The 26991-nt window shown below is 36.6% G+C and overlaps 3 protein-coding genes across 3 annotated transcripts; 2 read left to right on the plus strand and 1 right to left on the minus strand.

Annotated features, from left to right (window-relative positions):
- The first annotated feature begins 2001 nt into the window (after nt 1-2001).
- Nucleotides 2002-4308, plus strand: DNMT2 (DNA methyltransferase-2). The gene is made up of 10 exons (XM_078960402.1): nt 2002-2136; nt 2226-2336; nt 2535-2628; nt 2731-2849; nt 2951-3073; nt 3163-3400; nt 3499-3593; nt 3729-3791; nt 3870-3934; nt 4070-4308. Exons 1-10 carry the CDS (start codon nt 2065-2067, stop codon nt 4146-4148), a joined length of 1059 nt encoding a protein of 352 aa, XP_078816528.1. The 5' UTR covers nt 2002-2064; the 3' UTR covers nt 4149-4308.
- A 2077-nt stretch (nt 4309-6385) lies between these two features.
- LOC145001498 (Pentatricopeptide repeat (PPR) superfamily protein) lies at nt 6386-9144 on the plus strand. Its single transcript, XM_078960876.1, has one exon. It carries the CDS (start codon nt 6464-6466, stop codon nt 9005-9007), a length of 2544 nt encoding a protein of 847 aa, XP_078817002.1. The 5' UTR covers nt 6386-6463; the 3' UTR covers nt 9008-9144.
- Nucleotides 9145-10129: 985 nt separating this feature from the next.
- Nucleotides 10130-13942, minus strand: LOC145001457 (ammonium transporter 2 member 5-like). The gene is made up of 3 exons (XM_078960828.1): nt 13290-13942; nt 11975-12260; nt 10130-10671 (listed from the first exon to the last, which is right to left on the minus strand). The coding sequence occupies exons 1-3, from the start codon at nt 13929-13931 to the stop codon at nt 10130-10132; spliced, it is 1470 nt and encodes a 489-aa protein (XP_078816954.1). The 5' UTR covers nt 13932-13942.
- Nucleotides 13943-26991: the final 13049 nt, after the last annotated feature.

Here is a 26991-nt window from a genome sequence, read left to right on the forward strand (position 1 = left end):
CCCCTACTTAAATTAGATTTCGTCCTCGAAATCAGTCCTTACCTTTCCCAACACCCCAAACAACCTGAGCAACACGACTATAATCCTGAGGATACCACAGCCTTCCCAAGTCAACCGAAACCATCCCTAGCAGAACTCACCACACCTAAAGAAGAACGAACATTAAACCCTTGCAGAAAACCACCTCTACATTTCCTAAAACTTGAAAATCTCAAATTGGTCTGACTCACCGACTGACTGCCCACAGTGAACCACTACCATGTCAATTCCACAATGAATTCCAGACAAAACAAAACACTTCCAACACTTGAGGCTTCCATGGGGAAACTAAAATCATTGACCTTATACTTCTGCAGAACACTTATACTTGACAGAAGGCTCCAATAATCCTTCGAGTAGAAGATTCATCATTGTAATGGCTAGACTCAAACAAGGGCTATGCAACATGGTCCAATCAACCACTCTGAGATTATTTAATCCAACTGCATGCGACTTAGCATATGCCCCGAATAACAAGCGACTCCACACACGATCCCAATTCTCTAAAACCGCCCCGACTCATCTTGTTGCCCCATAGCTGCTTTCCAAAAGCAGTCGAGACCTCCCTGGTCCCAACTTCTTTGGTAACTATCTGAGACACCGGACTCCTACCCGTTTGCTGAGTCGAAAGACACCCACACAGAGTCGCCCCTCGCGACTCTCGAGAGAAACCTTATCTGGCGATAATTGCCCAAACAATCTCGTTACCCAAATCCAATGCTAAAACGAATGCTACATGACCAACTGTAGTTATATCATACATGGTCTCCAACGACCTACCATTTCCTAATTCCAAGCATGTTGTGGCCCTCCTACAGTCTTACGAACTGAACCACCCTGGTCTAAACCATCTGAAGAAATTCGTGACCAATCATGCATTCGCCACACCCTTACCACTCCATAGGGACCGACGAATTCTACGGGTCACCCTATAGTCTTACAACACTCCCACATTAACTGCCATCTAATGAATGCTACAGACCACCTTGCAGTCTTACAACACTTCTACACTAACTGCCAACTAGTGAATGCTACGGGCCACCCTGCAGTCTTACAACATTTTTACTTTGCCATAGCCACCATCCATAGTCTTACCGCTCATCTATCAGTCCAAACACACATTAGCTTAAGCACCGAAGCTGAACTCAAGTCATGGTCGAAACCCCCACTCTGGTCCCACCAAAAAGTTGCTATCCACACCAAGAAGGCGCCAATCAACTACTGGGAAGTTTCCCGAACTCCTAACTCGCACAATCCTCAATCCAGACGACCACTTGGGCCGCCTTCCTCTCCCATGGGGATGTGGGACTCATCCTAAATTCACGCATCCCTCTCATCACACAAGGTTTGAAGGATTCCCTATCCATCTTACCTTTTATGTCTGAATCGCTGACAACCTGCACTTACTGATGCTAATGATCCAATACTAGCCAAACCCAAAGACCGCACAACCCTCGAAGACTCTGTACTCAACTCATAACCCGAGATCCACGGATCTGCACTTGTATTTCACCATAAACCATCTGATTTACGACAATCCCTCTCGAGATCAAGATATAAAGGTTTCCAACCATCGTTGAGACTACCAGTCTCGCACCTGGTCCAACCACCAGGTTTTCAGGAGTCCAAATAATAAGGCTACCAAGCCTATAAACCCCTCTGCATCACACACTGACCTCCTTGATCCTGCAACTCATGATCAAAACATTAACCCAACGGTCCTAAACTCAAAATAAAGAGATACTCGTCGACAATCTTGACCGGCGTGCCCAAGGCACGAACTGATTCCCCCTTTGCACTAATGGCCACCTCCAATGATAATCTACCTCGAACCGGCAAATGCCACGATCCCATTGGAGTCTTGCAAACGCCTCTAACCAACCATGGTTGCCACTCATGGCCTAATCACATATATTTATATTTAATATTATATTAATATTCGATTATGCCTAAAGCCCTAAACAAGTCGTTCAAAGCCCTAAAAACGGCAAATAACGGAACACTCGCTAATAATCTCTTTACTCCATGGAAGAACAAGATTTGCTCAAAGAACAGCCATGGCGATTGCTGGAATTTTACAGCGGCATTGGTGGCATGGTAACCCAACCAAACCCTGCTCTCTTTAGAACGCTTTCTATTCAAGATTTATTTTTTAATAACATTTGAGGCATGGTGGAATTGACCAGAGATATTCGGCGATCAAGGCTGGAGTGAATGCAAAAATGGTTGAAGCTTTCGACATAAACGACTTGGCTAATGATGTTTACGAGCATAATTTTGGGCATCGGCCATTTCAGGTATATCTTTGATAATACAGTTCACGAGCTATAACGAGCCTATGGTAATTCCTTATAACGATTGCATCACAGTTTTCGTTGCTTGCTCTTCTTTCAAGTTCAATTTTGTGATGAATCGATACAAATATACAATCTCATAACAATGTTAATCAAAATGGATCAAATAGTTACTTCTGTTCATTTTGGGGATGAATATAGGGCAACATTCAGACCTTAACTCCTGCTGATCTTGATCGTTACAAAGCAAACGTGTGGCTTCTTTCTCCTCCATGTCAACCTTATACACGACAAGGTACGATCTTAACATTTATCACATTTCCCTTTTTTTTTTTTTTTTTTTTCAAACAATCATTTCATTGATTATAATTTATCCCCAAGCTAAGCCTGTTTTTAGGTCTTCAGAAACAATCTGCTGATGCTCGAGCCTTCTCTTTTCTTCAAATTCTTGAAATCATACCACAACTGATGCTACCTCCATCCATGCTCTTTGTTGAAAATGTAGTTGGATTTGAGGTTTGAAATCAAGATTTAAGCTAAAGTTTCAATCTTTATATTGGTAGATACCATTTCCATTATTCCATTATTCCATATACCATTTTTTTGTTTTGTTTCAGACATCTGATACACATCAGAAGATGATTCAGATACTCAAAGAAAACCAATTTGTGACACAAGAGTTCATATTAAGTCCACTGCAATTTGGAATCCCTTACTCACGTCCCCGTTACTTTTGCCTTGTATGTTATTTCTACACACCATTAATGAAAAAATGGATCCAAATAAAAAAAAAATAAAGAATTGGTTTTACTTTTTTTAATTTTTTCAGGCAAAAAGAAAACCTTTATCTTTCTACAACCCAGAGTTCAATGGACAACTTCTTTATGAGCCAAAACCATTATTTGTTGAAAATGATAATGAGATGCTACAAACATGCCTCCCTATAGAAAGTTTTTTGGAATTTGTAAACTCCAAGGGCAAAAATGGAACATTTTCAGATGAAGAAGATTCTTTAAATAAGTATTTGGTTCCATCAAATTTGATAGAAAGATGGGGGAGTGCCATGGGTATCCTTGAAGTTATCTGGTTCTTTTTGAATCCTAACTTTTTACAAATTTGCCCTCATTCATTTTTATTGCAAAAGTTGTTCCTTAAAGTGGAATAGATATTGTGTATCCTGATTCAAAGAGGTGTTGTTGTTTTACAAAGAGTTATTATCGTTATGTGAAGGGAACTGGCTCCCTTTTGGCGACTATTATGGTAATTTTCCACAAACATTATATTTTTATAGCATATAAACCATCAATCTTGTGAAAAATCCAAAAAAATAAAATAAATAAATACAATTTTCAAGAATCATATTGAAAAATGTGAATGAATTCTATTTATTTGCAGCCTATTACAAGAGACAAAACATCACTTGAGGAACTTTGTCTCAGATACTTCACCCCTAGAGAGGTTTGTAGGTTTTATTAATTTTTAATTATTATATGGACTTTCTTTTTTATTAATTTTATAATAAAAATCATATTGTAGGTTTCGAATTTACACTCTTTCCCTAAAGAATTTGAGTTCCCAGAACATGTGACCCTTCGACAAAGGTATGTTGTTTTTTTTTTTCATTTCATACCCTTACAAGGTTATGATTTAGAAGTTTGTATTTACATTTTATGTTTTTAAATGGTTTTTATTAAGATTAAAGTGAGTGTAATTTATTATTATTATTTTTGTTGCAGCTATGCATTGCTGGGAAACAGTTTAAGTGTAGCAGTGGTTGCTCCATTGCTTCATTATTTATTTAGTGAGTCATCATAGTTTTGGTGTTGTGGACATTTTTATGAAAGCTGAAACAGGCACCATATGTAGTATAAAGATTTGTTTATATTGTATTGATATGATTGTGTTTATGTAGTATGTATTGTTTGAGTTTTTTGCTTAATGGAGTTGATGGGCTAAAGGGGTTGTTTCTTTTTGACTTAATGAGTTAAGCACTTAATCTAGATAGTTATATATGATTGTTTCGTTGACTTAACATAGAAAGAATGAATACTTAATCTAGATACATTATCACTATTTCTTCAAACAAATGAATACTTCCATATTCTAAGGTAAGTCTTGACGTTAGTTTCGATATTATCATGAAACTAAGAGAAAAAGTGGATTCTGAAGCTGATACCCATCATATTTGGTATTAACTTTGCGAAAGATGTCCCATAGCTTAAAGTCCTTTAAAAAAACATAAATAGTTTGTTACAAAGTACGAGTGCATGAAAATCAAGGCAAGAGACTATGTATCAAAACAAAGTCTTACTATTTCAAACATCTCAAAAAGGCTTCTAAATGTCCAAGCTAGCTCCTTGAATATACAAAAGTAGTGCTATAATTTGTTCCTACTAAGCACATGTCAATATAGTATCTTAGGCTTAGGAAGAACATGATGAAGACGACCCACGCTTGGCCGTGACATTTTAGAGGCCCTATTCGAAAATCAAGTTGAGGCCTCATAAAATTTTTCTTGTTAAATATTATTAAATATATATATTTTTTTTTTGTAACTGTATTCAAAAGTCAATGTTGATAATAAATATCTTATAAATTCACTACCATAATTTCATGTCTTAGTTCAGCAGATGTTCCGGTTTATAGGATATGTTCACTAAAATATCTTCTTTGTCATCACCGTTACAATTCAAGATGATTATATCTTCATCTACACAAGACATATCTTTCAGCATTTACAGTTCAACTTCTTATTCTCTGAGTTCTTTCACAACATCTTGAACTACTTAGGTTTTCCACAACTTCATGAACTTCATCCATGTTTTTTTGGGACACTCAATTTAGCTTCTCTTCTTCTTTATGTTCTTCCACAATCGATTCTTCATTGGAATGATATTTCGAAATTTGTTAGACGACAAATCAATTAATAGATTTAACAATGAATAAATTATTCTTTTTGATTTCTTGTATGTTTAGAAATTAAAACGGTTCAAATTTTATAGTTAGATGCATCATTTTTTAACTAAAAAATCAATGTTAATAACTTACCAATATATATTCGTAATATTTATCAAAATGTTAATGCTCAAATAGTGAAAGCATCAAACGAAATTCTTGTTTTATAATCTTTCTAATTGTTAGACTATATAATATGAATATTATAAGCCAAAAAATAGGAAGCTCATTGTCCCCCTCCCCGACCACCATCCTAAAATCCACCAATGTCTTTTTGTAACCTCTTTATACTAAACATTGAAGAGCTAAAGAAATAAAACACAATGATAAAATGAAAAACACAATTCACAAGATACTATACTACACAAAAAGATAAACAAAAAACATTATTATATAGCTAACTGCTAATTTTCTTTAATAATAATACATAAAAATGTATTTTATGAAAATACCAACATCATTACTATATATGTCCCTAAATTTGGAGGCCCCTTAAAATCGGAGGCCCTATACGACCACACCACTCGCACACCCCCAGGGCCGCCACTGGACCCTAACAACCCAATTGTTGAAACCACGACTAAGCCTACAACAATGCAACCAACTGCTTTAGCTGCCTCAACCCTATAACCTTGATAGCTTCGGGTCAAACTGGCCACAACCCACCTTGTTGGGTCCCCACCCATTTGGAACACCAAGACGACCTCCTTCTCAGCCTACTAGGCAAGTAACCCGACAACAAGTAACTCAACGACAATGACGATTAACCTTGGTGGCGATCGAGGCTTCTCCGGAGATGATGGTTCTCTAGCAACAACACAACATTTTTCCATGGATGTTTCTGGATTATTTTTTATTTTAAAATTGGTTTCCTTCATAGATTTTGATCAATGATTCATACATTGATTTTAGGATTGAGTAATGGGTATAGGCAAATGCACTATACTTTTATTTTAGTATTTAATGTGTGTGATATGATTGTCGCCTTGTCGGGGTTATTGTCTTTGATACAAAATAAAGGTAACAATATGAGTAGGGGTGTTAACTGTAACATTTTGGAAACACAGAGGTTCAAAGTAAACATGATGGTTTAACAGAGCTACTGAACTAGGGTTTTGTTTCTCTCTGTCTTCAATTTTTTTGTTCCAGAAAAACACTCCGATAATCGAACAAACATGAGATCTCGCTTCCCTCCTCCTTTGATTTCTACATTTCTTATTCGATCCCATTCAATAAAAGGACCCCTTTCATTGTTTTCTTCAATCTCCGACGATAATCCGATCTCAAAATCCCAATCTTTTGATAAACCCAATCATCCACAGTCACTAAATCTGAAAACCGAAAAACCATTCTCACAAGATCAAGTTTTGACTCAAACCCATGTCACAGAAGTTCTACTTTCTCATAGAAATGACCCAAATCTCGCCCTGACGCATTTTAAATGGGCTACGAGAAAAAGGATTATACGAGATAACGAGATTAGTGACCCGTTTCTTGTTCTTCTCCATATCTTAATCTGTTCAGAAAAACACTATGGAACGGCTAAGAAGTTGATTAGCAAATGTGTTACAGAGCTTTCATTTCCTGGGCCAGGTGAGCTCATTTCCCAATTTGTTTCTACTGCAGAGAGGTTTCAATTTGATTACAATTCAAATTCTAGGGTTATAAATTACTTACTCTGTAGTTTGGTTCGAGCCTCTCGATTGGAAGATGCTGTTATTTGTTTCAGAAAAATGATTGAAAAAAATATCATTCCATGTGTTCCATATGTTCATGTTCTCTTAAATGCAATGGTTAGGAATAATATGTTCACAGAAGCTCGAGTTACATTCAATAATATAGTAAGGATGCAAATTCCATATGATTGTGCTACAATTCGAGTTATGATTCGTGGGAGTTGCCATGAAGGTAAAGTTGAAGAAGCTGCAGAGTATTTTTGGGATGCAAAGGAAAATGGGATTGAACTCGATGCAATAACATATAGTACTGCTATTCATGCTATTTGCAAGAAACCAGACGCCATGTCAGCATGTGCATTGTTGAGTGAGATGAAGGAAATAGGATGGGTTCCTTCTGAGGGAACTTATACTAATGTCATTGTAGCTTGTGTGAAACAGAAGTATATGATAGATGCATTAAGGTTAAAAGATGAAATGGTTGATAATGGTGTTCCTATGAATATAGTAGCTGCCACAAGTTTGATGAAGGGATACTGTGTTAATGGAGATCTTCATAGTGCTTTGAATTTGTTGGAAAAGAGTGTTGAAAATGGTCTTTCTCCAAATAGGATCACCTACTCGATTCTTATTGAAGGGTGTTTCAACAATGGTGATTATGAAAAAGGTTTTGAATTATACAATCGAATGAAAAACGAAGGTATAAAACCAAATGTTTACAATGTCAATTCTTTGATAATAAGGTATTTTGAGGCTGGTTTGATAAAAGAAGCTATTAACCTCTTCGATGAAGCTATTGAAAGTGGTATTGCAAATGTATTCACATACAACAATCTTATTTCATGGTTTTGTAAAGTGGATAAATCGAACGAAGCTTATAATGTGTTTGAAAAGATGATGAAAAATGGAGTTTCTCCAAGTATTGTTACATATAACAACATTATACTCGGTTATTGCAAAAGTGATGACATGGATGTTGCATTGGATGTGTTTAACAAGATGCAAGAAAATGGTTTGAAACCCAATGTTGTAACTTATAGTATTTTAATCGATGGGTATTTTAGGAAAGGCAAAAAGGAGGAAGCTTTGACTATCTTTGACCAAATCTTGGAGTTAGGGTTTCTTCCATCCGACTACACGTTCAATATACTCATTAAAGGTTTATCCAAACTTGGTCAAACATCCGAGGCTTGTTTAATGTTGGAAAAAGTCAAGAAAATGGGGTTCAATCCACATTGTATGACATATAATAGCATTATTGATGGATTTATCAAAGAGGGTAGTCTTAATTCCGCATTGGCTATTTATACTTCAATGCATGAATCCGGTGTTACCCCTAATGTTTTCACATACACATCTTTAATATATGGATTTTGCAAATTCAAGAACATGGATCTTGCTTTGAAAATGAGGAATGAGATGAAAAGCAAAGGACTTGAATTAGATATTGTAACATATGGTGTTTTGATAGATGGATTTTCCAAAAATCGGGACATGGGAAGTGCAAGTGAAATCTTTAATGAGATTCATCAAGTGGGATTATCTCCAAATACAGCGGTTTACAATTCCATGATTAGTGGATTTAGGAATCTTGATAACATAGAACAAGCTCTTGTTTTTCACAAAAAGATGATAAATGAGGGGATTTTATGCGATTTGGCAACTTACACTACATTGATTGATGGATTGCTTAAATCAGGGAGAATAATTTCGGCTTCTGAATTGTATTTAGAGATGCTTGGAAAGAATATAGAGCCAGATGCTATTATGTATACGGTTTTGGTCAACGGTTTATGTAACAAAGGTCAACTAGAAGATGCAAGGAAAATCTTGGAAGAGATGGGTAGGGAGGGTAGGGTTCCTAATGTGGTTATTTATAATTCATTGATTGGAGGGTATTTTAGGGAAGGAAATTTGCAAGAGGCTTTTAAGTTGCATGATGAGATGCTTGATAGAGGTCTTGTACCCGATGATAAAACTTATGATATTCTTGTTATGGGTAAAGTCAAAGAGGGCGAGTCAACTTCTTTCAAGTCAACATGACAGAAATTCTGTGAGCTACTTTTTTTTCTTCTTCTGGTTTTGATTCTATGTTGTACAGTTGTTATGATAGTGGTGATTTTGGTCTACAAGATTCTGTTATATTATCATTTTAAAGGGTATTTTAGGTATTTGAGTAATGATCGGTTGTCTTCTCTTCTTATAGTGTTAACTATAAGAGAGTTGAGTGAAAAGTCGTTCAAAGAAGGTAAAAAAAAAGGAGGGTAATAATGTAATTGTAATTATTGTTTTCCTTAAGTAACCAGCTTGATTGAAGCAGATATGAGACCTGATTATCTGACCCATTAATAATAGGATATTATATTTTGAAAAATAGCCTTAATTATAATATTGTGCAATTTTTTTTAAGTTCAATGCTATATAAAGAAATGAGAGTAGGATGATATATAAACAAATAAATAATAGTATAGCAGTATACTTTAATTTATATGTTTGTTACAGCATCTTTCATTTCTTTCTATTACAACATTTTAATATTTTTTTAGTAAGGCATTATACTTTTAAAAATGTACCCAATTTTAGCATTGTAATTTTAGTTTTTGCTTATTAGTACAAATTTCACTTTGAAAGATCTTCTTAATTAAAATAGTGGAATTTGTTTTGTAGTTGGATGACATTGCAATAATTGATACAAGAAATGAAAGTAGGATGCTATGGTAAACAAATGAATATAAGTACATTGTTATTTCTTGCATTTAACCCAAAGTAACATGATGACCATTATACTAAATCACTTCATACACCAGAAACTGATTACACGATTTCAAATGTAACAAATGTTTTTTTTGCAAGAGTCAAATGAAAGTACATTGCTATATCTTACATTTAACCCTAAATAACAAGAGAATAGTATCGGAATCACTTTATGCACTTGAATATACTTATGTGATCAAGCATGAAAATGATGTTTTTTTACAAGAGATCCCATGCTACGATAAACAACCAAATGAAAGTACATTGTTATTACTTGCATTAATCCCCCCAAATAACAACATAAACATACCAAAATCACTTTATACATTCGAAACTGATTATCGATTTCACGTGTGACAATGATGTTTTTGCAAGAACTCATAAACTCGAAAATCTATCTAATCTTCACATCTATTCAACCGAAATCATACCACTCTTACTTGGGGTTTCAATATCATTATAATAACTTGAGTATTTTCCAACCATCTCTCCTTTCTCCCAAATAGCATAAGCTTCTTCTCCATGAACTGCCTCATCTCCAACTTCCATGTCCTCATAAGACATCCTTAAAGGCACAATTAATCTCACGAATAAACACACTAAACTTGTCATCACAATATTAAGCACAACCACAAACAAAATCCCAAGCAATTGAATCCTCATTTGTCGAAATCCTAAACGGATGCTCTGTGATGTCCCGAGGTGCAATCCATAAAAGAATCCCATGTATTTACTTGTACTTCCATAGAAAAGTTTGCACAAATGAGGCTCGGAGAAGAGTCCGGTGAGAATGCCGCCCAAGATTCCGGCGATGGCGTGTGTGTGCAGCATCGCCATTGTGTCGTCCACCTTTTGGAGCAGTTTGATCTTTTTCTGCAATACCATCATTGTGAACCATGGGATTGAGCCTGAGAAAATTCCCATAACAATTGCGGCGTATCCTTGCACTAACCCTGTAAATATAAAGATTTTAGAAATTGTCATGGGGTTGTACCATAGCACACACATGATAAATTTTAGGTCTTTTTGTTATATACGAGGACACAATATAAAATACAACATAACAAGTTTTAGTGTGTTTGTTATACATTGAACTAGTACAAGACGGATGTCAATGGGATAAAAAAACATATTTTCCCCCTAAAATTGTGTGATAGACTTGTTTGATCTGTGCAAAAGACCGTGATTTTTTTTAATTGCAGATCGAAAATAGCCCTAAAGGGGCTTGTTGATAAATTTTCATCTGGTTCATTATTATCTAGTCATGTCCCGTGTAACAAATAAAGTCTTATATAGTGTTTGTGCGAGAGAATAGGAGTGTAATGACAAAATAATAATAATAATAATAATAATAATAATAATAATAAAATAATTAAACTTGTTTTGTCTAAGGAAAAGAAATTGACCGTTTTTAATTTTCGATTGTTAAATAAGTTTTTTTTTTTATTTTATTTTTTATTTTATTTTTTAAATTCCATTATGGAATTCAATAAAAATTTATAATGTGATCCATTTATATCTGTAATTTTTTGTTAATAAAAAGTATTTTTCTAGACATTCATTACTTATTTTCATAAGAGAGCTAGATTTTTTTTTAAAAAAATTTCATTATGGAATGTAATAAAAATTTATAATGTGATCCATTTATATCTGTAATTTTTTTTAATAAAAAGTATTTTTCTGACAGTCATTACCTATTTTCATAAGAGAGCTAGATCTTTTTTTAAAAATTTTTAATTTTCATTTGGATTTTAACTACCTTTTATCACACATTAAGTCTCACATTAAATCTCTTGGTTTGTAAATAATAAATTCTATAGTTATAATTAAGTAATATATAGAACAGTATTAAGACTATGTCGGTTAATATACATAAATGAATAACAAACTATTTTGATGTATTCCACAAAATATCATTATCCAAAAAAACATAGTATCAAAAGCCAAACATATGAAACTTTTTCCCCGACAAAATATTGTTGTCTTGATGATATTTAATGAACAAAACAATTAGTTCATACATATTGATGATACGTTTTTAAACAACGATGTTTTTATTCAAAACAAGTGCAACCCATTTATGATATCCAAATTTCAAATGAAAACTCCTTCATTTCCTACAAGCTAACAATATAACGATTCATTTTATTAGGCTCTTTATTCAACTACTTTGTCCATTCTATTTTATCCAACAAAAAATATATCTATATCTACTTTTCTTTGGAGGGAGGAGAGGGGGTTATAAATTATAAATACCTGCTCCAGGTGTTATGCAAACCAGACCCGTAATCATGCCTTGAACTGCACCAAAAATGGAGGGTTTCTTGAAGAAAATGATATCGAGGATGAGCCACGTGAGGAGGCTTGTAGCAGCACATACATGAGTGTTCAAAACAGCTAAAGAAGCATCCATGCTTGCGACATATGGGGCTCCACCATTAAACCCGGTCCAACCCATCCATAATAAACCCGCACCGGCTAACATGAGTATCATGTTGTTGGGACGAAAACTTTCCCTATCCGCAGTCAACCTAGGACCAACCTGTATGTACAAAATGTTAAATTAATTCCAATAATAGAAAGATGCTTAATTAGACTAGTCTAACTTGGTCTTACATGGTCTAGTTTTTTGAACAAACAAAACCATTCCTTTTTATTGGTTTAGTTTGCTCCTAATGTCCTATGTTTATTTTTTATCCTGCCGGATTTTTCTTGACAAAAAATAAATTTTAATAGTTTCTAAAGAACACTTTTAATATAAAATTCAATAATTACTATGCAATGAATATTAAAAAAAAACTATAGTACTATTTTATATAATTTTCAATTACAATCAGGAGCGGACGTAGGGGTTACCAGGGTGGCCCGTAAAACACTCAAATTTTACGACACAATGTTTTATTTTTGAGAAATTTTCCAGTGTAATGTAAATTTTCCAGTATGCCACCTCTAAAATCTTATGTACTAACTTGAGATTTTGTCATGCCTCCGCTACCGACTATAACGTATAAAAATAATTTTAAACATCCACTATAAGAAAACTTTATAATTAAATTTTTATTTCTCATATCAAAGAAAACACATACATATCTATATTATAGTAGGGTATGTTTAAAAATTTTCTTTCTAGAAAACTTATCTATTATATTTTTAATAAAAGTATCATTCTAAAAAGGATATCTGTCCTATATATTGCGATTTTAACACCGATATAAATTCTATCACCGGATTCAATCCAATTTAGGATGGATCTTAGTTTATTCACATAGTAGTTTTAGTTTTAAACTTCTTTTTGGTTTGTTTAATGTTTAAACAGTTTTTAGCTGTTTTCAGACCGAAACAAGTTTCGGTTTGAAATCTCTTTTGTATTAATTTAAGAAAAATTAAATATTATTTTATCATTTTATCTTTTGTTCCGGATACTCTTTCTATCAAATAGATAACTAGGATTATTGTTTTATAAGAGCTAGAAGATAAATAGAAAAAAAAAAAAAAAAAAGTTTTTAATTTTTAACAACGGTTGTAGTTTTGGACTCTTTTCACATCTCTTACCAAAAGTACAAGGAATTACCCAATAAGCAGCGGTGTAACCTGCAACTCCAGAAGACACATGGATAACATAACCACCTGCATAATCAATGATTCCCATTTTACTCAGCCAACCTTCCGGAGACCATATAGTAAACGCACCAAAAGTATACGAAAAAGTCAACCATAAAGGAACAAACAACATCCATGCATAAAAATTCATCCTTCCCAAAACTGCCCCCGCAATCAGAATCAAAGTGATCGCTGCAAACACAAACTGGAAAAACACCATAGTCGCATTCGGAAACATTCCTAAATAAGCTTGTTCGAGAAGATACTTCTGTTCAAGGGCAATATAAGCTTTTCCCCATACAGGAACAAGTTTATCACCAAAAGAAAGCCTGTATCCCCAACATACCCAACAAATGAGAACCATTGCAAAGGCATATAACGCCATGAAAGCAGAATTCACTGCCCATTTCTTCTTCACAGCGCCGCCGTACAAGATTATAAGACCTGGGACACTTTGCATGCCGACTAACGTCGCCGCCACTAGCTGCCATGCATTGTCGGCTTTGTTCATCCATTCTGGGCTTGCTTCGTCGGGTAACAAGTTTGGAGGGAATGAAAAGGGCTGTGTTAGATTGAAGAGCGGCGGAGATGGTGGTGAGAATGAGAAACTCATGATCTTTTTGAACGTAAATGGAGAAGTGAAAATGGTGTCATTTATTGCGAGTTTCACCGGCCATGTTAGTGGTAGTGATGTCGATGATTTCAAGGTACAAGTCGTTATTGAAGTTATAATATTATAATCGATTATCGAATGATGATATTGGTATTGATGTTGCTACTTCCATTTGGCGTTTCTGGTGAATTTGGTGAACAATTAGAATGGACAAAAACGAAGCTATTCGGTAAAGATCAAGATAGATCCAACCGGTTAGAATGCATAATGTAAAACAAGAATTGTCGTTATGAAAGTATTTATGAATAATGAATCATCAACAATGAATCAGTCATTATTGAATAGTTTATGCGAAGAACCATGAAATGTTGACAGAAAGTATAATCTAATTGCAAAGATCTTAACATGGAAGACAAAGTAAAGGTTTAAAAAGTAGAAGCCAATAGGACAAAATGATGGAATTAGTGACGAGGGAGAATCTTGTATTATTATCAAGAGCGATGCTATACTTCAAGTGTCTACCCTTTCAAGAAAATTTATTTAATATATATATATATATATATATATATATATATATATATATATATATATATATATATATATATATATATATATATATATATATATATATATATATATATATATATATATCTTATAATATTTCTTTTCCGGCAGCCTTGGTTTACCTTTTATAAATGATCATGTGGTTTTCTTTTAATAAAATGAGGTAGAAATAATAGTGGGTGATTGTGTTAGGCGTTTCAAAAAAACGATGTTTAATTTCTTCAATAACATGTGACTCAATGAAGGAAGCATAATCTTTGTTACGAGGTTAGTTTTCACGGTGATGTTTTCTTGATTTGCAATGGAAGCATAATCTTTGTTACGTGAGAATGATTTTTTGTATATTATTCATTTCTTGTCATTTGTTTTAGTTTTGTATGAATGATTTTTCAATAAAGAATTGATTGTCCATGATGTCTTGCACCTACCTCCAATCATCACATCCACAATGTTGAACATCATACATGTTAAAATATTTCATTAATTTGAAAGTTGAAATGGAATAAGAATATGAACCCTTAATCTGTCCATTGATAACCAAATGTTGTATAGTAGTGATCACATTGTTTGAAACACTCCAAGATAGAGTTGACCCAAGTTCTAATCCAACAATGTGACATTTAGTTCAAGGGGGGAAATAACCAATTGTAGTTATAGAAAAGAAGTGAACGGTCAAAAACTTAAGCAAACAACATATTTATCTTGATTTGATGACATGGGCATTACACACCATTGCCAGATCGATCGGATTTGCCACCACATTTAATAAAAACCAAAAATAAATGATTACAAAATATTTAGACACAACTATATATAATAAAAGTATACAAGAGGCCAATCTGTAGGCAAAAAAAAGTTGTGGCTATAGCTAAGGCCATGATATATAGGGATATGTATAGGAGATTTGACACAAAAGAAGGGGAACATGAAATTTAGAAGCTAGCTAAAGATAAAGAAAGAAGGAAAACGGATTTAGGGGATTATTAGGTATAATAACGACCACACAGGACCAGTTCTTGTGAAAGGTGAGGAAATTTAGTGGAAAAAGGGTAGTTATTTTCATTCTATATATAATGACAATTCTTTCATGGAGACAAGATGGAGTGTAGGTGTGTTTGCGTTTGGGGAGGCTACAAACTAGCAATGAGGATTTCTACTCGAAGATAAGTAACGAGGAAGTTAAGATGGCTATGAGGAAGATGGGGAGGAACATAGTTCAGATAAAATCTTTATTATTGCATGTCAATGTCTTGAGAGAGGGGTGGGGGGGGGGGGGGGGGGGTTAAATGGTTGACAAACTTAATTAACGTAATCCTTAAGAGGACCAAGATGCAAGAGAGTGGAGATAAAGTACTATGACCTCAATTTATTAGAACAAAGGTGATACCCAAACCCATGGGAACTATAGAGGTATTAAGTGACTTAGTCACACCATAAAACTATGAGAGAGAGAGAGAGAGTATTAGGGGATAAGTTATATAATGTAACACCTGTTTTTCATAACATAATATATTAATCTGTAAGAATGGGTAGGAGATAGTGGAAGAAAGTGATAGTTTACTAGGAGACAATTATGTGGATAACAATGATAGTCTCCACCAATATATGAGCTCCTCGATACAATTGTTACGAGTTCAACTTAACGGCTATGTTTAAGAATATTCCAGCACTGCTGATTGTCCATTCTCAACGTCTGTAACGCTTGTTTTCCAGAAATGATCAGTTGGTGACCTAAAGAAGCTAAAAGTATGATTTTTGAGGAAAATTGTATGCCACGATGTAGCATGACATCTGATGGGCAAAAGATATACCTACCAGTATTAAATTTATAACCTAACCTCACTTAACTACTAATATATTTATAGGCAGTGTACCTAGTCAGTTTATAATATAGTAAACTAAGTTGGGTACCGAACACTGGGAACAAAATTTAGCTAATAAAACAACTACCAAAAGTTAATCTAAAAACAATAACGAAATTGGAGGGTTTTATATGATCTTTCACATTTAGATTAACTTAACTACTTAATTAACTCAAAAACTAAGCAAAAAATTAAATAAGATGATTGTTATCAAGATAATGAAGATACTTCCATTTATCTTTGAATCCCTTTTTTCCTATGGTTAGTTTCAACACAAGTATTTATCTAGTTGGTTACCAATATAATTATTATTAAGAATATTAATCCGATCTCCTAATGTTTTCACAAATTCATGAACTACTATGTAATGATCATACACAAGTAAACACATAATCGATTATTTGAGATTATTGGGCTATGTAAGATTTATCTACGATAACTATCTATGATCAAGACTAATTACCAAAACACTAATTATTATCCTATTATTTTCTCTAACACAGTTAAAGTTGTTACCTTTATTACTTAATCTAAGATCTGATTAATCCTAGCTCTAACAATTTAATTACCATAAACTACTAGGTAAACAAGTTCATGCAATTAAATTGATCATTCAACTATACTTAACTTGAATCTAAGTAACAAAGATTAAAACTTTAGCATGCTAGGTATTGATAATCAAACACAAGCTAAAACCAACTTCATAAAATTCATGAAAGCTAGAAACTAACACATAGTGTTAGAGTTCATCTACACTAAATGAAAGTGTAATGATTTAGCTACTCATTGCGAAAAGTAAACACATAAATGCAATAGAATTCAAGCTAGATGTGATTAATCTAAATCAAACCGAATGTGATGTGTGAATGCTTTCAACAATCTTCAAAACTCTTAGACTTCAATCTTCTTCTCTTCCCAATGGTTATTTTTTGCAACTTTTTATCCAAAAAATCGACTAAAAATCTCAGAACATGTCTCCAATCCTTTTCAAGTCGATCTATCAAAGGATTATATATATATATATATATATATATATATATATATATATATATATATATATATATATATATATAGTTTACTTATAACGCTCCTCACGTTGTGAGATCAGTAGAAATCTGTAACCAACAAGGAGACTTGTACTCTGTGTAGTAATCTCCTGGAATATTCATTCTCATGATGTGAATTGTAACAACTCAAATTTTCAAACAATTTTTTTCTCATTTTTAAATTCTCAAAACATAGTTCTTAGCATTGACCCATGCCAAAATATAAGTGTCAAGTACAAAATATCATGAAACAGGTCAAATCTCCCAGAATCCACATAAACTCTAAACATCAAGTTGGTGCGTACATTCATGTTGGTGCCTTCCCGCGATCCTATGATGTACATGAAACACATTTAATCAGCACTGTAAGCACAAAGCTTAGTGAGTTCCCCAAAATACCATATACATAAATATTTAGCCTCTCGTGGCTAAATCTTGATAAGGACCCTCGGGTCATGTGTCTCAATGAAGACCCTCCAATCTCACGTCTCAGTATAGACCCTCCGGTCACGGCTCAATGGATACACAGAATAACATAATATCATAAGTTACAAAGACAAATTGCATAATAATACATAAACAGATAAGACCCTCCAGTCAGTAATGCAATTAAGACCCTCCGGTCCATAACATGAATAAGACTCTCCGGTCACACCAAAGTTACCACACATGTAAGTATAGTGAGAAAACTTACCTCTCGCTGGAAAGCAATCAATCTCGCACCCGAACTGCCAGTCTAGACTCCGCCTAATTATATCACATTCATCTTTAATTAATAAATAATACTAATAACCCTAAAATGCTAGGCCGAGTCTCTCTACAAAATCCCAGGAGGGTGAAAAGACAATTTTGCCCCTCCTTGACCAAAACTCCACAAAATGGCCAAAAGCTCAAAAGTCAACGAAAGTCAACACCCAGCGAGTACGCTGGGTGTACAACCAACAATGCATGCATCGGGGGGTCTCAACACTACGTTGCGCATAACTGGGAGTACACACGACATACATCTCATATTTCCACTCCTCACTTCGTGTCACAACCCCAAACCAGAACGGCGGAATCGTTCGAGGGTGGATGACTTCATGTAGTATCGTAACAGTTGAATACATAGTAAAGAAAGTAAACACAACCATAATATATATATATATATATATATATAATTTAAGAGTTACATTGGTGAATGATACTTGTTTCAAAAACAAATTACAATATGATGACAAAATGAGTTTAAAACTGATGCCATAACATCACTTCTCTAAAAGCTGAAGTTTACCTGTATTACTGAATCCCTGAGAAATACAAGTAGATTTGAAAGAGTAGATCAGCATTTAAGCTTGTGAGTTCATAAGATTTAGTGTCAATGTTTGTATAAATTTGAATGAATTTGTTTGTAGATGTTTGAAAACTCCTAGAAAATCCCATATTTCCTACTAGTATAAAAGTAGTCTTCTACTAAGACCCGACTATTTCGAATGTTGTTTCTAAAATTCCAATATTTTTCCATGAGTGTAGGGTAGTTAAAAAGTTCCAAAAACTATTATGCAATAGTGTTTTTCATGCCTAGAATAGCAGATTTATGTATGTAAAAGAGTCGCTAAGGCATTAGATAACCCCGTAAATCAATGTGTTTTTAATACTCCATGTGAGTTTTATAACCATACTATTGACCCTGACTGCCTGTAACAACGTTCTTCACGCATTGGAATGTTATGACGTTTGTCACCCAAGACCTGCCGGTCTAACTGTAGCTAACAGTTTAGGTGCGGGATTGTCAATCTCGTATAGATCTATAGACAACTATCACGCTCTCCCTACAAGAGATTATGGTATATAATATAGGACTTAAACTACATACTCGAAAGTGCGGGAAGCTGAATGTCTCACAAAACTTAGTATCAAATAGATTTACATATGAAAAGTTCATTTGTTCTTGTATATGAAAGTATTTCCTTGATATAGTACTTATAGTATGTAAAATCTCTTGAATATCTAGTAAACTATACCTATTATAGTTTTTCTCAAATATATGATTCGTTGTATGATAAACCCTAGTGCAGTATCAGCTTGGTATGTAAGTAGAACATTTGTAATAACACTATTGGACATTTATACACAAAAATATAAATAAAGTGTTTGATATTTGTATAACAACATGTTTTTACTCTTAAAGGAGAAAATGTCATTGAATAGGTGTTGCATTCGAACGTTTTCATATGATAGTTATGAATCACATATGATTTGTTATATAAAGATAAGTGTAGTAAAAGCTTAATGTTTTCCACACGAGAGTAACCGTGTGTTTACTTGTATTCCCCCTTGAAAGTGTATAAAAGCATTTATAAAGTATTTGAAAGCGTAGTTGTAGGGGTATGAACTCACTTGATAGACAGAAGAAGGTGAAACGAAAACTAAGCAGAACTTCGACTAGGGAAAGTTGAATTTCTCGGGATTCTCGGGAATCTCGGGAATCTCAGGAGTGAAAAGCCTTCCTTCGAAACTTGGGTGTGAAGACCGGGGCTTCAGGATGGCTTCGGGGGGTTTAAACTTAGAGCTTCGGCATAAGAGAGAGAAGAAATGAGCAATGGAACCCAACACCTTCGGCTGCTATTTATAGCCCTAATTTGGGCGACACATCGTGGTACACATCACCACGTCGTGGTGAGGGATTCTATCCTCTTCCGTTGACGATACTTTTACTGACACACTTGGCACCCATCAATCACAATAGTACATTGTGGTTTCTTCACCACGTCGTGGTGGGCCTGACAGCCTCAGATTTTGTGCCGAAAACTTGTAAAATTCGTAACTTGCGCGTACGAGCTCCGTTTTTAACGTTCTTTATATCCACGCGTAGGTGAGATTATGCTTTACAACTCTCGTTTAGACTCTGTCAGCAAATTTTGACTTTATTTTTATTTTTATTTATTTTTAACGGGGCGGGACACGAAAAGTCCGTTAAAAATCCATAATTTCTTCATGTGAGGTCTGTTCTCGTCAGACTTTATACCGTTGTGCTACTGTTGTTGAGATCTTCGATTATCATTTAGGTTGTATTGGCTAAAAATCTCTTGATCTCTATTTCGAGTATTTTAGCTGTCTGTTGCTATATTCGGAACTTGGAAAATCATAACTTTCTCATACCAAGTCAGATTTGGAAATACGCCTACGGTCTAATGATATCTACAACTTTCATTTAGATACCTAAGGCTAAATATAATTGTATTGAAACTTCGTGTTTTACGCTTATCAATATTGTCGGTCTTTACAGTGATTCTTAGATTGGTCATAACTTCTTCGTTATAACTCGGATTTTAGTGTTCTTTATATTTCTGAAACCCTTGATACGATGTTTATCATTTTATGTAACCCAATAAAGACTTTTGAATATTCAAATTTTGATGCAAATTCTATTACATTAAAAGAGATTACAATCCTTGACTTTTTAGGTCATTACATCGATTCGAAAAATATCGGGTTGTCACACTTTGCTTGGTCTTAATCCGTTAAGACAAATGCTATAAGTATAGATCGGAGCTGAATAAGGCCTAATACTTCATAAAGTCGTGGACTTTAAGCCTTAGCATGGCTGAACAAGTCCCAAACTCACAAACTCTAATCTTCTCAACACAAAAGTCCACATAACTCATGCATGGAGATGTTTAGGCGATCAAGTTCCCATTTTTATGAATCTAGACAACCATATACACTAAAAAGGATAGGAGATATGCTCTGGAGTTCACCAAACTCACAAAGCTCCAAACTTGGGACATAAAACCATAGAAATGGAACCGAAACATGAACTAACACAACAATGAGCGAGTTTCGAACTTGATACCTCAGGAAGATGCACCAACAAGAGTAGAACTCATATCCAAGAGCTAGAAGCCAAGTTATCATTCCTTCAAGGCTCTTTATTCACCAAAAGCTTCACAAGAACACTCAAATGGTCCACAAACACTCATACAAGCTAGGAATACAAAATTCTGGTTTGAGGGAGGTTGGAGGCTGGAAATGGTGGCTGGATATGAGGCCATCATGTTCCTTAAATAGGGGCACACAAGGGCATTAGGTTTTTACTCTTATCCTACTACGCCCAACGTACCCTTTGGTACACCCAACGTACTAGGTGGCCTCCGCGATCATGCAAAGTGCATGTGTACGCTGCACGTACACATGCATACGCCCCGCGTACTTAGTTGCCACCATTTTCTCAAATAAGGACTAGTCTTGACAAATGCATAAAATATTAAGGTCAACGAAATATACCTCTTTTCGAGATGTTACAATTCTCCCCCACTAGGACCAGACTTCTCCCTCGAAGTCATCCTTCGGAAACAACTATGGGTACTGCTCGCGCATCTCAAACTCCGACTCCCAAGTCCACTCTAGGCCTCTACGATGTTGTCACTGGACTTTAACCGAGTGTAATGCATTGTTACTCAAGGTCTTTACTTTCTTATCTAAGATCTACACTGGCCTCTCAATATAATTTAGGCGATCATCAACCTGAATGTCCTCTAAAGGAACTATTGTCATTTCGTCGGCTACACACTTCCTCAACTGGGATACATGGAAGGTGTCATGAATCTGAATCAGCTCCTTAGTTAGCTCTAACCGATAAGCCACCTTATCCACTCGAGCAATCACCCTAAAATGACCAATGAATCTAGGTCCTAACTTAACCCGCTTCTTGAATCGGATCACCCCTTTCCATGGAGATACCTTCAGGAGAACAGGGTCATCGACCTAGAATTCTATCTCGGAACACCGTCGATCTTCGTAACATTTCTGCTGACTTTGGGCCGTCATCAATCTCTGTCTGACCTGTTAGATATGCTTTGTCATCTTAAGCATTATCTTGGTGCTCCCCATAACTCTCGGTCTGACCTCCCCCAACAAATAGGAGTCTGACACCTTCTCCCATATAGAAACTCAAAGGGAGGCATCCCGATTGGAGTGATGGATGTTGTTGTAAGAAAACTTAGCTAAGGGAAAGTAGGATTCAGTCCCAACTCCCACCAAAATCCACAACGTAAGCGCGAAGCATATCCTTGAGCGTCTGAATCATCTTCTCTCTTTGCCCATCCGTTTATGGATGGTACGCAGTGCTAAAATGCAGTTGGGTACCTAACTCATGAAATTTCTTCCAGAATCTGAAAGTAAAACGCACATCCCGGTCAGACACTATAGATGTCGGCACTCTGTGCCGATCCATCACCTCTCGAACATAGACCTCGACCAACTTCTCCACAGAAGAGCTCTCACTTATAGCCAAGAAGTGAGCACTCTTTGTCAACCAATCCACTATCACCCATATAATGTCCACATCCCTCGCAGTCCTCGGTAACTTGGTTATAAAATCCATAGAAATATGTTCCCACTTCAAAAGGGGAACCTCCAGAGGCTACCACTTGCTATGAGGGCACTAGTGCTCTACCTTGACCTTACGAAAGGTCAAACATCTTTCTACAACTCATGCTACATATCTCTTCATATAGGGCCACCAATAAATGTGCTTTAAATCCCGATACATCTTCGTGGCCCCTGGGTGGAGGGAAAACCTCGACTTATGGGTCTCCTCCATCAAAATATGTCGGGCTCCACCTGCATACGACACCTATATCCACCCATGGAGAGTCACAAGCCCTCTATTATTTGTCTTAAAAGTCGAAATCTGCCCAATCACCAGCTCCTTCCTGCGGTTTTATGGTCTCATGGCCACCACTTGGGCCTTCCTGATGACATCTAAGACTGGAGTCATTACTGTCCTCATACATACATCTCGTATCGGGGAACTCACTGCTCTACGACTCTAGGCATCAGTTACCACATTAGTTTTGCTTGGATGATACAAAATCTCACAATCATAGTCCTTCACTGCATCCAACCACCTCATTTGCCTCATTCAGGTTGGGTTGATCCATAAGGTACCTCAGGCTCTTATAGTCTGTGTATATGATACATTAGACACCATAGAGATAATGATGCCAAATCTTGATGGCGAATACCACCGCCCCCATCTCTAAATCATGGGTAGGATATCTCATCTCGTGGGGCTTCAACTACCTCGACGCATATGCTATCACGTGCTGTTTCTACATCAACACAATACCCAACCCAGTTATGGATGCATCACAATAAACTACAAAGTCCTCCACTCCCTCCGGGAGGACTAACACAGGAGCCTCGCACAACCTCTAGTGAAGGGTCTCGAATGATGCCTGCTTCTCAAGCCCCCAAATAAAAGCAACATCCTTCCTGGTCAATTTGGTGAGAGGAACAACAATCTTGGAAAAATCCCTGATAAATCTCCGATAATAACCAGCCAAACCAAGGAAGCTCCGTATCTCGGCACCTCCCATCACATAACTGCCTCAATTTTGGCTGGATCAACCAAAATACCATTCTGATTGATGAGGTGCCCCAAGAACTGGACCTCTCGTAACCAGAAATCACACTTGGAGAATTTGGCAAAAAGCCTCTTTATCCTTAACACCCCAAGAATCTATCGAAGATGCTCCTCATGTTGTTCCCTAGACTTTGAATATACCAAAATATCTTCGATGAAAACAATCACCGATCGGTCCAACATGGGCCTAAACACTCGGTTTATGAGGTCTATGAACGTTGTTGGTGTGTTGGTGAGCCCGAAAGGCATCACCACGAACTCATAAATGTCCATAACGAGTCCGAAAGTCCATCTTCTAAATATCCTCCTCACGGACCCTCATCTGATGATATCCAGATCTCAAGTCGATCTTGGAAAACCAAGATGCCCCCTGCAATTGGTCGAATAGGTCGTTGATCCTCGTCAACGAATAGCGGTTCTTAACAGTCAAATTGTTCAACTCTCACTAATCGATGCACATCCGGTGTAAACCATCCTTCTTTTTGACAAAAAGGATGGACGCTCCCCACGGCGAACTACTCGGCCGAATGAATCTCTTTCCCAACAACTTCTGAAGCTGCGAGGATAACTCTTGCATGTAGGGTGGCGCAATACAATATGCCTTGGCAATAAGCGTTGTCCCCGAAACCAGATCGATCTGGAACTCCACCTGCCTCTTAGGAGGCACACCTGGTAACTCCTCGGGGAAAACATCAGGAAAATCACATACCATCGGAACATCAAAACATAAATTGACCCTCTTTTACGACCCGAGTATCCACCACATAAGCAGGGAAACCCATACATCCATGCTGCAGAATCTCTCTTGCTCTAGCGACATAATAGAAAACTGATCCCGATCTAGTACTCTCGCTATAAATAGTAAGCACTCTCCCACTTGAGTCCCGAACCGTCACTAACTGCCGCTCGTAATCAATCAAAACCCCAAATCGGCTCAGCCAATCAATACCCACTATACCACATACATCCCCCATCGCTATCGGCACCAGATCAATCGAAAACTCAACGCCAAAAATCTCCAAAATACAACCACGAAAGACATTGGTAGCAAAAACCGCTTGCTCATCAGCTAAACCCTTAATTGCCGACTCAAGGCTCGTGCATGGTGCTAAAACAACGACTAAAGGATAAGGACACAAGGTATCGACTCACGCATGAGTCGAATAACACTAAAGCAGGCACAAAATTCACAAGAAATGTACCTAACAAGAAACACAATCTTAAGCATAAACAATACAGATAAAAAATATTAATAAGAGATACATACCAACAACGAAATCAGGTGTTGTGCGAACCTCCTCTACAATCAGCTGAAAAGCTCTCCCACGAGCCCTTGGAGCCTTGGCCTTCCCTGGCCGACCATCAGTGATACACAAGGTAGCAGGAGCAGGAGCTTGAGCTGATCCATGAGTGAGCTGGTGACAATCAGCCTTCCTGTGGCCAATCTGGTTGCAATGAAAACAAACCAAAAATCCATTGGGGCAATCCTTTACTATATACCCCTCCTTATCGCATTTGAAACAAATCCATGATCGGCAAGGTCCCTTGTGACTCTTACCGCGCTTGCCACAAGTGTGGCCTTTCTAGCCTCCTGCTCTAGAATTAGCGGGCTTGGCTTGCTTGGTTGCCGACTGCAATTTTACTGGCCTCCTGTCTCTTCCATGAGACTCTCCCTCCTCCCCTGTCTGAGTCTCCATCTCGATCTCCCTCCTCATGGCATTGGTCTGCAGCTCGGCCAACGTCCGATATGATGAGTTCTCCACAAACTCCCGAATATCCCTCCTCAAAATGCTAAAGTACCGGCTCACACGTGCCTGCTCCGTAGACACGTGCACGGGGAAGAATAATGCCTTCTCGTGAAACATCCTCGTGATCTCCGTCACCGTCTCTATCCTTTGCTTGAGAGACAAAAACTTCTAGGTCAACCTTTCCCTCTCCACCTAAGGAATGAACTCATCTCGAAACAGTTGGGTGAACCTCTCCCAAGTCACTACAACATGCTCTACAGGAGAATAATTAGTTGTCACAAACTTCCACCAGTCCTTCGCTCCCAAGCGAAGCTGGTTCAGTGCAAATCGAACCTTCAGGTTCTTAGGGCATAAACAGGTATAGAAACATCCCTTAACATCAAAGATCCATCTCATCGCAGTAATTGGGTCCTGGGTCCCGTTAAACTCTGGTGGCTTTATGTTGTTGAACTCTCGGAACATCAAAGAATCACCTCCTTGAGGTCTCGCAGTTGCAAGAGCTACGGTGGCTGCGACATCGACAACCTCAGTGACGGAAGCATAGCGCTCGTTAAAACTCTCTATCAACATGGTCTTAATATACCCGAACGTCTCTAGGATGGCCTCCCTAATTTCTACGGCCACCTCGTTAGAAATGATCCTGTGGATCTCATTGTAACTGGTACTCATCCTCTCGGGGTTGCTGGAGCCTAAACCTTGGGTAACCACCATATTCTCTGAAACATAAACACAGAAATCATCAGGGATAGGCTAAGGCACACACAATACACATATGTCCCTGCAAGCTCCTTATCATCCTAAGATTCCTTCTTGAGTTGCGTACGGATCCAATGCTTGCAGTAGTCGGGCCAAATACTACCTTCCATACCTACCCATATTTGTCCCAAGTCGTCCTCTGAAGACTCTAAGTCACGAGTACTCTATACCACATGGATATCTAACTAATTCCATAACGAACTCCTTATTTAGATATCTAGACACTCATCCTAGACTATTCCTTGACGCAAATCACCTCGCAAGGATCTTCGCCATCCGCTCCACGCACACTAATTGTACATGATATAGGGCTCGATAGTCAGTCGGATAAATGATTCTTACTCAAGTCCACAACCAAACAAGGAACATGAAGAAAGGCTAAATCATGCATTCTAAGGCTATAAAATCTTAACCATGTACAACTAAGTAGCATACCTAGAGCAATTAGCAAGGATAGGTTCAATCAAAGAAACGACCTCATAGGCTTAGGCATCACAAAACATGCAACTATAGCTCATACTCATGAAGATACCTAGCCTAATATCTAGCATGCAGTTCTAACAACTCAAGAATAACTCATACTCTTAATATAATCAACTAAGTGTATTTTGGGAAATCACCGCTCGGGCTCTGGCTGATTGTACACATGTGGGATTTGGGAGGTGTATCTGCTGG

Source organism: Lactuca saligna, chromosome 6 (genome assembly GCF_052625555.1).
Source record: "Lactuca saligna cultivar CGN05327 chromosome 6, ASM5262555v1, whole genome shotgun sequence".
In the NCBI taxonomy this organism is placed as follows: domain Eukaryota; kingdom Viridiplantae; phylum Streptophyta; class Magnoliopsida; order Asterales; family Asteraceae; genus Lactuca; species Lactuca saligna.